This window comes from Prunus avium, chromosome 1 (genome assembly GCF_965620075.1).
Source record: "Prunus avium chromosome 1, drPruAviu1.hap1.1, whole genome shotgun sequence".
Classification (NCBI taxonomy): Eukaryota; Viridiplantae; Streptophyta; class Magnoliopsida; order Rosales; family Rosaceae; genus Prunus; species Prunus avium.
The window spans coordinates 3,348,891-3,363,027 of record NC_142284.1 but is presented as its reverse complement, the minus strand read 5'-3'; the positions used below and the strand labels follow the sequence as shown (position 1 = coordinate 3,363,027).

The following is a 14,137-nucleotide window of genomic DNA, read 5'->3' as shown; positions in this document are numbered from 1 at the left end:
TAGATTAGGAGAGGAACTCCCCTCTTGTGGGTGCAATACCTCTCTCTCTCTCTCTCTCTTGACGTGCCTGGAATAGGTGAGTTATTCCCCTAGATTACATCTTTATGTGCATACTCAATTTGCATAACAGAGCATGAAAATGTGGTATGCTTTTCTATGCAAATACAGTTGGTTTGTTCTTTTCCTTGGGTGATAAAGGCATCTTTTGTGCAGGCCTTTTTTATTTACTTAACATGAAAACTGGTGTGCATATTTTGTCAAAATACGGTAGAGGTTGTTTTACATCAAACATCATGGTCTAGCGAAAGAGTGCACCTCTCCATTTCCATTTTCAGATCACAGCAAAATGCAGGAATGTCTTTTCGTTTCAACCCAGATTTCCTAAAATATTATGAAAAGAAGTTGAAGTCGGTTCACTTTGTTTTATTACTCAATTTAGCTGGCCCATTTCTTTCAATGAGTTTCGGCAGCCTAAATTTGTTAATTGATTACAAGGGAATGTCTATTAGCAATTTTTTTCATGCAACCTTCACAAATTTGTAACTATTTTGGCGGAACTAAATATAATGGTTGGCCAATAACGAAATGATTAGTTCTGGAAAAATATTAATCAAATGGTTAGTGAAAATGAGTCATATATTAGAAAACAAGCTTCGAATGAGTAAATGGTCCATTCAGTCTCTTTAACTCAGCAAGAGCTGATTATAAGAAACAGAAAAAGAAAAAATGTTATATGGTCAGAAATAGATGAACTAACCACCATAATAATGGTGAAAAGGAACAAATGGGCCACTTTAGGCGTGCTTTTTTCCTGTTGATTTTGGTCCTCTTTTTCTGCAAAATTATGAGTATATATTCGGGTATTTTGAGGAGGACAGCAATACTAACAAGTCATATACAATTTGGAAAATATATATTCAGGCATGTTGTTTTTTATAATATAATTAAACACGTAGAAGTAAATAATAGAAGTGTTTAATAAGTCATATACACTTTGGAAAATATTAAAATAAAAAGTAGAGTTAGCCGAAATTTGAAGAGAAATCTTTCAATTGGAAAATTTGGTCTACAAGTTAGCCCACCCTATTTTTGAATCCTGAGTCCGTGCCTGTATAGCAGGCAGGTAGAGGCTTGTAAGACCAAACTTCTCGTTCTATAATATCTGTAAAAAATTTCTTCGAGAGGGTTGGTTCATGGAACACTGATAAAAACTAGACAATAATTATCATTTCTGTAGTAGAGAGCTATCCTATAACTTGGTAAGCAAAGCAAATGCTTTTCTTATATCTTTGCTGTGTTGGTTTTTTATTTTTATTTTCCTGCTAGCATTCTGTGTCTTTATGTTCTGCTTTTCTGCTGCAGCTTATCTGCTTGTTTGGACAAAATTTAGGGGGTTCCAAATGAAGTCTGGAGAGCAAATTAATTGGAAGTTGGTATTTGGACCCTGTATCTCGACTTTGAAAAATGAAACAAATTTATCAGCGCAAGTTTGACTAATCTAAAATACACTGTTCATCTTTAGGGGAAATCATGCATCAATGTCTTCAAAGCAAGTTTGACTAATTCAAGTTAAACTTTTCATCTTTGGGGGAAATAGCACCTAGTCTTGATATTTAATAACCATGATTTTAAATGTAATGCGTATAAATATACCAAAATCATGAGATATCTGAATGTCTCTACAGGCACACTGATAGACATAATCAGAATGCCGGAAAAAGTAAAAAAGTAAAAAGAAGCTATAGTATTTAGGACTTACATTATAAAGAGAAAAAATAGCTCCTCTATATGGAATTAGAATGTTCACTTTCAGGAAGCAGTTTTTGTTGCAGAGCCAAATCATCAGCAGAGTAAAATTCAGAAATGAGCCTATAGATGAATGATGGAGTATGCCCCCCACTGCAGAGGAAGTTCAGGAAAATGAAAAAATCATATCAGTTAAAGAAATGAAAGGAAAGATTTGCAAGCACTTAAAGTTGAATTTAGTAGTATAATTTTCAGTTTATAGCGAAAGGGGAATGATTGCTTGGCTTGTCGTGCAAGTTGTTTTTGCTCGGCATCCCATCATAGTCGTGCAAGACAACTACCTAAAGCAAAGTAACTGCGTTTGTGTATTGAACAGAAAGCTAGATTGAACGTTTTGAATGAAATAGCAATTGCACTATAGTAGAATACGAATGGAACTTCAAATTAAGTCTGCACAAAAGGATAGGAAAATGAATGGTCTTACGTATCAGTGACAAAAAGACTGACTAGTTCTGGTGGCACATAATCAAATGCAGGATTAAGAACATGAAGAAGAGGAGCTTTGCTGCCGATACTAAAATCCATGCAATCTGAGAATTCCCCAAAAGATAAGAGTTCCGATGGGCATCTCATATCATTCAGCAAAACTTCCGGATTATTTGGATACAAAGGACACAACTGTTAAAAAACAAGGAAATATCAAGACAATATAAATTAATAGGGGAAGAAAACACAAAAGATCAGTAGAATGTGTTCTTAAGCAGCAAAGTTATAATCCTAAAATTGCAAAACAGAAGCTTTGCACTGAACTCCAGTCTTCAACCATAAATTGCTGCCCAGAAATCAGCAATACATGTCTAAAAGTTTCAGCATGACAGGATAGATACTCCTTACCATAAAGTTCTAAGGAGTTCTAATGAGATCGGTAGTTAATAGTATTGTTGATATAGACTTTGGCATCTAAATCAACATTCATTCTTTTTTATTTAGTTTCTTGATAAGCATCAGAATATCCATAGAAGATTAAATTTGTTCTTTATATACATTGAGTTTTGAGATCTTCTACAATTTTTCAAAAAAAAAAATGATGAACAGCTAAATGTTAAGTGAATAAAGACGAAGAGCATTACTGCAATAATGCATCCGTATACTTAATTGATCGGTCTGACATATATATTGAAAGGCTATTTCCCTTTTAGTATTGAAAATTTTCAATTTTTTGGCAAAAGTTCAGTAAATGTGTACAAGTTTTTTCATGCCAATACCTTATGAGTGCCAGCAACCACGACAAATGGAACAGCATGCTTTCTTGCAGCAAGTGCAACCATGTTCATGCCAACAGGAGCTATGACTCCACCATTAGCCATCACAGCATGAACCCCAACCACAACCTGTACGTGAAGTTTTTGATAAGTACAGCTAGATTCTACAAAGCATTCGCACAGAAGTAAAAGAGTAAGCAAAGTTAAAAATCACCATGTTTACTCGTGAAATCATGGCAAACACTGAAGAGTCGGCAATCACTGTAGTTTGTAAACCTTTTGCAGCCAGTCCTTTTGCAAGAACATGTCCAAGATACCTACGCAAGAACGAAGTAAGAAACAAGCCACAAAAAAAGAGTGAAAGATCAATTAATCAACAAGTAGGTTCTAATCATGTACATACTTTGGAGCACCCTCAGCAACGACCACCTGGAACGATCGTTTCTTCTCCTTCGCAGCACATAGGAACTTCTTCACAGTTCTTGAGTGGCCTAAGGTTAGTACCACCTCGCTGAAAAACAGTTGCAGTTGTAATGAAGCCAGTAAATATTCATAAGCAACGCATATACGATAAGTTCAACTGTCTATCAATAGATCACTGTGCAAGCAGGCATTTAATGAAGAGGAACAAAAATCTCCACTTCAAAATATTTGTTCATTGGGCTGTCTACAAGCTTCATTTGGCTAATTATTTCTTCTCAACTAAGGGAGGTTGCATGCCAACTAAGATGCATAAGTTATATGAGCCACCGAGCAGTAGAGCTAAGATTTTTAAGGCAGGAATAAACTAATAATGAAGTTCCACCCAAACCAATTCAATATGGATGTAAAACCGACAGTATATAACAACCGTGTTTATTTTTTGCATTTAAAGTCTTTTCAACTGAATATATAGGGATATAATCCACCTGAATATCATCCTTCACAATCAGAGGGACCATAACCATATAAATATGACTGAAAAGGATGGATTCAATCAAGAAGGGATGATATGGATCAGAGGATCAGAACAGAGTATTCATAAAATATGACATCAAAAATATTTTGAAGCTAGAATGCATACTACATATCATAAATCAAATGGATATGAGGAGAAAACAAAATTTCAGGAGATTGTTTAAATATGTGAAGAAAATCCGTAGCAGAAAATATGTTCATAGTGTGAAAGAAAAATTACTTCTGATGGATTAGCTCCACTGCCTGATCTGCAATCTGCTCATGGCAAGTTTTTATATCTTCAATGAGATCATTTACTGCCTCCATGATATGGCGCTTCAATGTCAAGCTGCTTGGACTTTTATCAGCTGTAAAGGACAACTGCAATTTAGTCTATAAATACTTTTTTTAAATGCCTAAATTTGTATTTATTGGACACTTACTGTACTCTCAGATAAATAATAACATTTTAACAAAACATTAGTGTTCTTAAAAAGTAATAAACTTTTGTCATTTTTTAAGATGTCGATTTGTAGGCGTAGGAACGTGAAAGCAATGATATATTCTTTGATAACAAAATGTTACAGGATCTTAGATATAAACTACAAGGATAGCTCAAACTTGCCTTTTCCCTCAATATCATGATTCCTTGAAGCTGAAGGATGGCAAGCTGGTGGCATGTCAGGTTTGCTCCCAAGCAGCGTAGCCAATGAAGTTGGACGCAGAATTCTTTGAGAAGTGGCAGCAGACGACAGGAAAAGTTTATCATCTTCCTCATCAATTTCTCTCTCACTGCCTTGAGAGGATAAAGTCAATTCTCCAGCTTGAAGTGAAAACTCCTCCTCTCTAATAATATGCAAAACACGCCTCACAATGTTCCCAACAGCAAGTTCTGCAATCCCACCATGCTAAAACATAGTCATTATAATCACATAACAAATTCATAGCTCTCATGTACTTGAACAAGAATTAGGGCCATCTTGGGAAGTGTGGAACGTCCTGTCATTACTAGTCATACATTGTGTATGCAGATTTACATATGAAGTTTGATTATGATCTTGAAAGTTAAAAACTTGTGATGATGATACTCTAAAACCTAATCTGACAAGTGCTCATGTAATATATTTAATTTCAATTAAAAGGGTAATGTTTTTGCTAGAGCTATATCGGGTGTGTTATGTTACTATATTATAAATCAGAACCGCACATTGGGACATGTATCCACCTAATCAATGGCCATGGTTCAATCTGACAACATAACATGCCAGACTATCTGACAAGAGAATATTTTGACAGATTACAAATATCCACAACCTAGGTTTTCAGTATAAGTTGCAAATTTTTCAGCCAAAGTAGATAACAAGACAGACACCTTCGCAATTGTAAGTTTGGTAACATTTGCTACTATAACAATTACATGAACAGTTTCTGTTCTAATCACATCCAAAACGTTATCAGTTCCTAGGGTATTTTCTTAACTTAATTAATTAAACATAGAAATTGTAATTTAATCAATTTTCCTAAGTAAAACTTCTAATTCTAAAAGAACATACCAACAGGATTAGCATCAATAAGCCGCCGGCCAACACCTCTGACGGTGTCAATAAGAACGGCGGCATGGTTTGTGGATGATGTCATCTTTTGTTGCGATATTATCGTCCGAAGCAACTCTGCCGTCATCCGAGCAGTCTCCCTCGAACCCTCCACCTTCCTGCCACCACATTAAACAGCTCTAGCCAAACAAAAAACACATAACACAATACAGAGCCGGCACATGCACGCATAGAAAGATACACGTAGCAGAAACAGTTCAAAACGCACCGTTTGCTGAGCTTGGTGGCAAAGTCATTGACGAGACCTTGGACGTCGGCCATAATTAACCTGAACCCGAAGGATGTTTTGAGAAATGGACTTTGAAAGAAAGAGGATGAGATCGTTTCAGTCACCTGAAGAGGCTTCTTCTCGTACGGACTGTGATAACGAACTCAAAATCTTTTGAGGGTTTATGGAGAGAAGAATAACATATGAAGTTCATAACCACTTGATTCCAGTTATGATTGGGAAAGATTGAGTGAGATATAAGTTATAACCACTTCATTCCAATTTAAATTGGGAAAGATTGAGATTATAAGTTACTCACTTCATTCCTATTTTGGTTGGGAAATAGTGAGATTATGACATTATTATGAGTTTGTAAAACACAATTTTGTATTTTACACACAAACATCGAAACGCTTATAAACACTTGAATTACAAGCCGCTCGCAATTAGAGTTGGCCTAAGTGGTGTGAGTGAGGGTAAGTGGAAAGCAGATATTGGTCTTCAGAATTCGATTTGCTTTGCCAAGAACAAAGGTAAAGAATTCATGCCAAATCTGTTTTGCGCAGATTATTGCAGAAAATTTTACAGTTGAAATCACTAATCTTGCTCCCAAATTGTATAGGAACTAATCAAACTCAGCACCTCAACTCTTATGTAGTGAACTGCAACACATACAATCAATCCAATTTCAGCTCAGATCACAATTTGTTGATATACCAACTCTTTTTGTGTTATGCCACCTCCTGGGTGCAGAATGACGAATAATACAAAGCGTGCACCAAAAAAGAGCATAAAAATCCATACAAGAAACTGGTATTCTATATGTGAAAACAGACTGGCAGAATTAATCAAGAGATGCGCCAACATTTGTCAACAATACTAGAAACAACAATGATCTGAAAACTAAAATTGATTGAAGAAAAACAAAGGGATTACATTCAAACATAAAGCTTTCAAAAGAAAATCCATGACAAAATTGTAAACTAAATATCATGATATTTCCTAAGATGCACTCTCCTTCTTCAGTTTTGCAAGCTCGGTTCTCACCAGCCCAGCTCTCTGCAAATAAGGAAAACCAATTAGCTTGGGAGGGTTCAACATGACAAAGACGAAGAAACTAATAGAAACATCCATCCATAAGACTCATACGAAACAGTGGCTAATAAAGGAAATATAGGACACTTTTGCATAAAGGAACTCATAGTTAAAACATAAGTATTTGTTTATGGCATAACCGACCTTAATCTTAGCGAGCATGAGCTTGAATCGATCAAAGTCATTAAGAGCTGCCCTTCTCTTCTGAACAATCAGCTTCCTACCCCAAGAGCTATTCTCCCACTTCTTCTTCACATCTACCAACACATATACAATTATCCAAAAGGAAAGTATGACATGAAAACAAGACCATCAATGTTTAAAAGTTGTTGAGCTTACCAGCAGCCTCCATGGCAGCAAGCAGTTCCTTCTTCTTGGGGACCCTTTTGATGTCAATTTTGATGTCAGTTAGGGAAAGTCTCTTGAAATTCATTTGGGATCTCACCATATCAGGGGCATCAACAAGAGCCTACAGAGGACAATTAACAATAGAAGAAACATTATAAATATGTTGAAGGAGATGCGAAGCATGTTAACCGAACATACAACTAGGGATGGGCAGAGGTCAGGTTGGACCGGATTGAAGCCCAATACAAGACCAACCCAAAATTCTCCAGTCGTGATTTACCAGACCAACACCAATCAAATCATTAATAAACTAGACAAACCCAATCGATTCAGGTTGGATTGGAAATCATGTTAACATTTGGTCTTGAATGAAAAGTTCATATCTCAAAATTTTCCCACTTACAAACCAAGAAAAGCCCTAGTACAGAGGGTTATGTGCTGCTAAAAGATTTAACCCTTCTAATCAGTGCAAAAGAAATTCTGACAAGAATAACCACTTCCCAGCAAATAGAGAACCAAGAAAAGCCCCTGGTAGTCATATTATACTTCTAATGAGCAAAATAGTTATTACCAGCTTCGGAAAACCAAAAGACATTGCAGGATGCATCAGAGAAGTTGGCATATACAACACAAGGAAGAAAAACAAACTCCCAAGTATTCATATTTCACTCTAAAACCCTTTTATTTAATATCAAATCAATCTTTCAGTTGAATTGCAACATTTACATAATCAAATACAAGAAAACCATTAACGTTTACGGAATCGTTTAGTTTGTTGTAAATCTATCCGCTGGTAGGAGATTCAAAAATACAAAATAAAAAAAACCCAGCTCGTGAAGAAAAAATCTCAGCTTGGTAGCTCAGAAAATACTATCCAACGTGCTAATTTAACAGTAAAGCATGAATCCCAAAATTTATTTCCTACAATTCCCTCAGTTGCCAAACAGAACGCAATACAAAATTAACAAAAATTGAAAACTTGATAGAGAAAAATGGAAAGAGAATGTACTCGGTTCTGGTCAAGGACGTCGACAATGACGACGAGCTTCCCATAGTCCTCGCCGTAGTTAACGAGAGCCACCCTCCCGATCTCGACGTATCTCTTGAAAGGCTATCCAAACAAAAACAAGAAGAAACAAAGCAGAATGAGATTCAAGAAGAACGGCACGAGGTCGTACAAACAAAGCGAGTTAACAGAAGGCAAACGACTTCGTATGGACGAGGGAGGAGGACTAGAGAGAGCTCACCATTTTTTGTTCTGGTCAAGTGTGCGACTGTGAGAACTCTGAGCAAGGAAGGAGGCGGAGCGTAGAAAAGCAAATGAAGCAAAGGTTGGGGATTTAGGGTTTTTGTTACGGTGAATTAGAAATTATTTAGAGCAATTGTTCTCGAAGTCCTTCAACTTGATTATATTCGCACATTTAGTCCTGTATTTCTATCAATTTTATCGTAACTAGGGATACATTAGGAATTTTATTTCAAGTATTTAATAATTAAAGACTATTTTGAAGGACTATATAGAAACTTTTGAGCATAAACTACAATCTAAACTAAGAGGAGATCGATAAAAAAAAAACCAAGAGGAGATGAATTTTTCAAACACACTCTACTATGATGTCATGAGAAATATGAACTTGAGACCACAAGTCTGCAAGTTAAGACATTTTTCTTCTGAGCTAGACCCGTTAACAAGGACTATACAAACTAAATGATAAGTCTAAGGACTAAAATGTAACTTGCTAATAAGTTAGAGTACCAATATTGCTTCAAATTAGTCTTTAATTTTTAAAACGTGAGATAAAATTCATAATTTCCTTTAACATTAAAAATCGGAAAAAATAACCGAAAAGAACATACGAATATGGCCGAATTGAATAAACTAACAATCGAGTTCTTCAATTTTTTTTTTTTTTGGGTCTGAAACACGAGGTGGTCCTGGATGGGCCCCAACTATGGGCGACACCATTAAGCCTTAACCACAATCCAGACTAATCCCCGCTCACACCGGGTCGGCCCGTAAGGGGTAAAGTGCTGGCCAAAGTGGTGACTCCCAAGGACGGATCCAGGAATTTTAGTAGGGGTGGGCTAATTTTTTTTTTTCTTAAAGCAACTGGCATCTCTACCGCGAATGCAGGAGACTTTTTTTCCATCACTCCCGTGCGGGAGAGTTTCCCCATCACACACATTGCGCAACTTATAATTTTTCAAAAACAATTTCCTATCGCGGGCGTAGTGCGACTCAAAAGTTAACAAACAAACCCTAAATCATAAAAACTTAACAATAACAATTTAAATTGAAAATTAAATAAAAATAAAGAGAGTAACTTACTAAGACTGAAGAACCCACCGAAGATAAATTGACACAATTTTGGAGAGGAAGAGAAGTACTTCTTCTTTGGTTCTCTTTTTAGGCATTTAGGCAATTTTTGATTCGTTTGGTTGGAGGCTTGTTTTTTGTTTGGTCAAATGGTTGGAGGCTTTTGTTCTATTATATTCGTTGGTTATTTTTGGGCTTAGTGGATTCCTTATCCACTCCCTGTGTGTGGGGTTAAAGATGGCTAAGTGGGCAGTCTTCTTTTTATATTAGAGTGATCGGCTGACTTATGTATAGAGGGGTAGGCAAGTTTCTAAAATTCCTAAGTTAGCCTGCACCTTTAAACCTATTTACTAAATCAGGACTGGGCTGGAGCCCACTCCAGCCCAACTGTAGATCCGTCCTTGGTGACTCCGTACAAGAGCAGGGATCGAACCCCTGACCTCTCTTAAGGAATGAGAGTGCCGAAACACTCACACCAACCACCTTGGTTATTGAGTTCTTCTTTTGGTCTTTTCTGAAACTAATTAAAATATTTCTATACTAATTCAAAATAAATGATAAGTGTACAAAATAATTCAAAATAATTAATTACTATTTATTAAGTAATTTATAAAACTAATTAAAATATTTCAATACTAATTATTCACTAAACAAATAATAACTAAAAGCTAATTACTAATTATATTAATTAAATAACCCTAAATGGTTAAAATCTTAGGTTCGAGCTGTAGTGTTGTTTCTTGGAATACAAGCCTGACATTCTTGTGACGGCTCCGCTTGTACAGTTCGTGTGCAGTAAGCTTATGTCTTCTATTGACACAATGACACTTGCTTTTTCAAAATTAGTTTGTTTAGTTTAATATTTGTAATTAAGTAATATATTAGTCTTATTTTAATTATATTAATTATTCTTTATATATTAATTATTCTTTATTTAATGAATAATTATTATTTTAATATTTTAAGTAATTTCATAAATTACTTAATTCATACTAATTAATTATATTTACTTATTAAAGATAATTTTGTGTACCTTAAAATTATTTTCAATTTCCGAATATATTTTTAAAATAGTTTCAATTTTTCGAATTATTTTAGTATTCCAAAAATGAATTTGAGCCACCAAACCCTAAATCCAAGTCTCAAACCTTTCTCAAGCCTCCAAACCTAAACTCTTTAAATAGAATATTTGAAAAGTATAGCCACACGGCTATCCTCTATAAATAGCATAATCTGCATTTCTCTTTTTTAATTACTTTAACTAGTAGTTATGTTTTAATTATTATTTACTTAGTGAATAATTAGTACTTAAATATTTTATTAAAGAAAAAAATTAAAAAAATTAAATACTATTTATTAAGTAATATAATTTATGAAGTTAATTAAAATATTTAATACTAATTATTCACTAAAGAAATAATAATTAAAACATAATTATAGTAAAAGTAATTAAATAAGGCTAAGATATTATTTAATTAATAAAAAGAAAATTTTTATAAAAATAATTTATTCACCTAAAGATACTAAGTTTATATTTATTTTTTTTGAAAACCTCTTCCGACGAAATTTCGTCGGCACAGGTTTATCTCGGCGACATATAATATTTTAACAGTATAGCCGCCCGGCTATACTCTATAAACAGAATATATGAACTTAAACGTATAGCCGGGCGGCTATACTCTTTAAATAGAATATTTTACAAGTATTGCCGGGCAGTTATACGCTATAAATAGAATATCTGAATAGTATAGCCGCACGGCTATACACTATAAATAGATTATTTTAAACGTATAGCTGAGCGGCTTGACTCTTTAAATATAATAGTTTAAATGTATCGCCGCGTGGCTATACCCTATAAATAGAATATTTGGATTTAGTAACAGTATAGCCGCGTGGTGATACCTATAAACAGAATATTCTAAAAGTATAGCAAACAGAATATTTTAAACGTATAGCCGCCCGGCTATACCCTTTAAATAACATAATCTGCATTTCTCTTTTTTAATTACTTTAATTAGTAGTTAAGTTTTAATTATTATTTAATTAGTGAATAATTAGTATTTAAATATTTTATTAAATAAAAACTATTTATTTAGTAATATAATTTATGAAGTTAATTAAACTATTTAATACTCATTATTCACTAAAGCAATAATAATTAAAACATAATTATAATGAAAGTAATTAAAAAGACCGGTAAACCCACCACAAAATCAAAAAAATCAAAGAACACAACAATTTATCTTTAGTACTTTCCACTTCTTTAACCCAGCAGAGGTAGCACAAGCAAGAGCTTTCGTCACGTGAGTGATGGTGGGCTTGACATTAGAACATTGAGAGGTAAGAGGGCCTTTGTTTCCTTTGTAGGTGAGATCAATGTCACCGGCAGATGGTAAGCAAAACCTCTGGATTATAAGAAAAATAAAAAGAATATGGTCAAAAATAGATGAACCAACCACCACAATGGTGCAAATGGATTCTTTAAGCTAAGTTTATGAATTAAAGTTGTTAAGATGAGGCACTTTCTAGTTGGATGATATTTAAAAGAGTATATATATAGATGGGCCAATAGTTTAGGCATGGTCTTTTCCTATTGATCTTGTTAACTCTATCCAAGTATGTATACATGGTTTTGGTCCTCCTTTTCTGGAATATACATATGTTGCGGGGCATGTTGAGGAGGACAGCAATACGACAAACAGCTCAGCACGTTCTAGATAGAGATTTGGTGATGAATATTCTCAAGGCTAAACAGCTTACTAATTATAGGATATAAAGCTGAACTAGAATGCAACTTCGTATAAAAATAGTTAGTGATTGGTTGAATAGTTTGATGGTGTTGAGCCTTCCCAATCGGACTATAAATTGGCCTCAACTCAAAATGGAGTTGCATCATCCTTCCAAAGGAAAAAAAAAAACAGAGAACAAAATAACAAAGTGGAAGGAAAATCAAGATGGCTCTTAAATTAAGTTTCTTGGCAATGCTTTTGTTCTTATTGTTAGCATCTACAACTAAAGCTCATGCTAGTGTGTTTGACGTGACGAGTGCAACATACGGTGCAAAGCCTGGCTCTGATGTCAGTAAGGCCTTGGCCAAGGCTTGGAGTGATGCATGTGCATCGCCATCTGCGAGTAAAGTTGTTGTTCCGAGCGGGACATACAAGTTAAAAGAAGCAACTTTCAGAGGCCCCTGTAAGGCTCCCATTGAGATGCAAGTTCGAGGCACATTGCAGGCTCCAGCAAACGCTGGCCAACTCACAAGACCAGATACTTGGGTTGGTTTTCAGTACATTGACATGCTCACCATATCAGGTGGTGGGACTTTTGATGGCCAAGGAGCACTTGCTTGGAGTCAAAATGACTGCCACAAAAACAAAAATTGCAAACCTATTCCCGTTAATCTGCGGTTCGAATTCCTCACCAATTCCAGAGTTCGGGACATAACTTCACTTAACAGCAAAAATTTCCACATGCATGTTTTCCGGTGCAACCATACTACATTTCAACATCTTACCATCACAGCACCTGACGAGAGCAGAAACACAGATGGAATCCATATCGGGGCTTCGACTGGTATCAACATTACTCAGGCAAAGATTGGAACTGGGGATGATTGTGTTTCTATTGGTGATGACTCCCACCAAATCACAGTGACTGATGTTACTTGTGGGCCAGGCCATGGAATAAGCATTGGAAGCCTTGGAAGATATAAGGAAGAAAAGGATGTGACCGGGATCATAGTTAAGAACTGCACCCTGACTAATACGCAGAACGGTATGAGAATCAAAACATGGCCAGATTCTCCTTCACCTAGCATTGCCTCAGATATACACTTTGAGGATATTATCATGGTTAATGTCAGTAACCCTATCCTCATAGACCAATTGTACTGCCCATATACTCAGTGTGACCAAAAGCCTCCGTCAAAAGTTAAGATCAGCAATGTCAGCTTTAAGAACATTAAGGGCTCATCTTTCACTCCACTTGCAGTCAAGCTTGTATGTACCAGGGGCATACCGTGTGAGAATGTGGAGTTGACTGACATTGATCTCACCTACGGTGGAAACCAAGGCCCTCTTACCTCTCTGTGTTCTAATGTCAAGCCCACAATTACGGGCGCAATAAAAGCTCTTGCTTGTGCTACATCGTCCTTGGCACCTCTTCCTTTATCCAAGAAGTAGAAAGCACTAATTAATGTTCTCTATACATAAATGGCTGTGTTCTACGTTGCTTTTGTGCTACATGTTCTCTCCTTTGCATCAAGATAAATAAATACACAACACAATTTTCGTCAATGCCAAGAGCCCTCTTATAGAATTGCTAACCTATTTGCTCCCAATTTTCATCACTGAAAACTTCCCTTGTGAATTTGACAGTAACACCGCATGATATTTCTCTGTCCTATATGAAAAACGACCAGATAAATTCGGAGTTTTTTTTTTAATTCTCATAATCTTTTTGGCATGCTGTTGATGGAACAAAAGACATTCCTGCATTTTTACTGTGGTCTGAAAATAAAATCGTGATTTCTTCGCTGACACTATGATTTTTGGTGTAAATCAACCTCAACCAACATTCGACAGCAAAAAAATATGCAAGCCACTTTTTCAAG

The 14,137-nt window shown here is 35.4% G+C and overlaps 2 protein-coding genes and 1 pseudogene across 2 annotated transcripts; 1 reads left to right on the top strand and 2 right to left on the bottom strand.

Moving 5' to 3' along the window:
• Window positions 1-1,721: 1,721 nt before the first annotated feature.
• On the bottom strand, window positions 1,722-5,997 carry LOC110745729 (uncharacterized). The gene is made up of 10 exons (XM_088247593.1): window positions 5,766-5,997; window positions 5,498-5,655; window positions 4,566-4,836; window positions 4,530-4,534; window positions 4,186-4,312; window positions 3,412-3,519; window positions 3,223-3,325; window positions 3,012-3,137; window positions 2,231-2,424; window positions 1,722-1,899 (listed from the first exon to the last, which is right to left on the bottom strand). The coding sequence occupies exons 1-10, from the start codon at window positions 5,816-5,818 to the stop codon at window positions 1,785-1,787; spliced, it is 1,260 nt and encodes a 419-aa protein (XP_088103719.1). The 5' UTR covers window positions 5,819-5,997; the 3' UTR covers window positions 1,722-1,784.
• Window positions 5,998-6,566: 569 nt separating this feature from the next.
• Window positions 6,567-8,591, bottom strand: LOC110745714 (large ribosomal subunit protein eL14z). Its single transcript, XM_021945839.2, has 5 exons — window positions 8,456-8,591; window positions 8,218-8,319; window positions 7,200-7,329; window positions 7,005-7,117; window positions 6,567-6,824 (listed from the first exon to the last, which is right to left on the bottom strand). Exons 1-5 carry the CDS (start codon window positions 8,456-8,458, stop codon window positions 6,768-6,770), a joined length of 405 nt encoding a protein of 134 aa, XP_021801531.1. The 5' UTR covers window positions 8,459-8,591; the 3' UTR covers window positions 6,567-6,767.
• A 3,888-nt stretch (window positions 8,592-12,479) lies between these two features.
• On the top strand, window positions 12,480-13,706 carry LOC110747327 (exopolygalacturonase pseudogene; annotated as a pseudogene).
• The last annotated feature ends 431 nt before the right edge of the window (window positions 13,707-14,137 follow it).

Coding starts and splice junctions, on each gene's coding strand:
- LOC110745729 (XM_088247593.1), bottom strand. CDS start 5,818: ATGGCCGACGTCCAAGGTCTCGTCAATGACTTTGCCACCAAGCTCAGC. Junction 3,520..4,185: donor GTGGAGCTAATCCATCAGAA/GTAATTTTTCTT, acceptor ACTGTTTTTCAG/CGAGGTGGTACTAACCTTAG. Junction 3,326..3,411: donor GTTGCTGAGGGTGCTCCAAA/GTATGTACATGA, acceptor GTTCTTGCGTAG/GTATCTTGGACATGTTCTTG.
- LOC110745714 (XM_021945839.2), bottom strand. Junction 7,330..8,217: donor ACGTCCTTGACCAGAACCGA/GTACATTCTCTT, acceptor TGTCCTCTGTAG/GCTCTTGTTGATGCCCCTGA. Junction 6,825..7,004: donor TCATGCTCGCTAAGATTAAG/GTCGGTTATGCC, acceptor CCTTATTTGCAG/AGAGCTGGGCTGGTGAGAAC.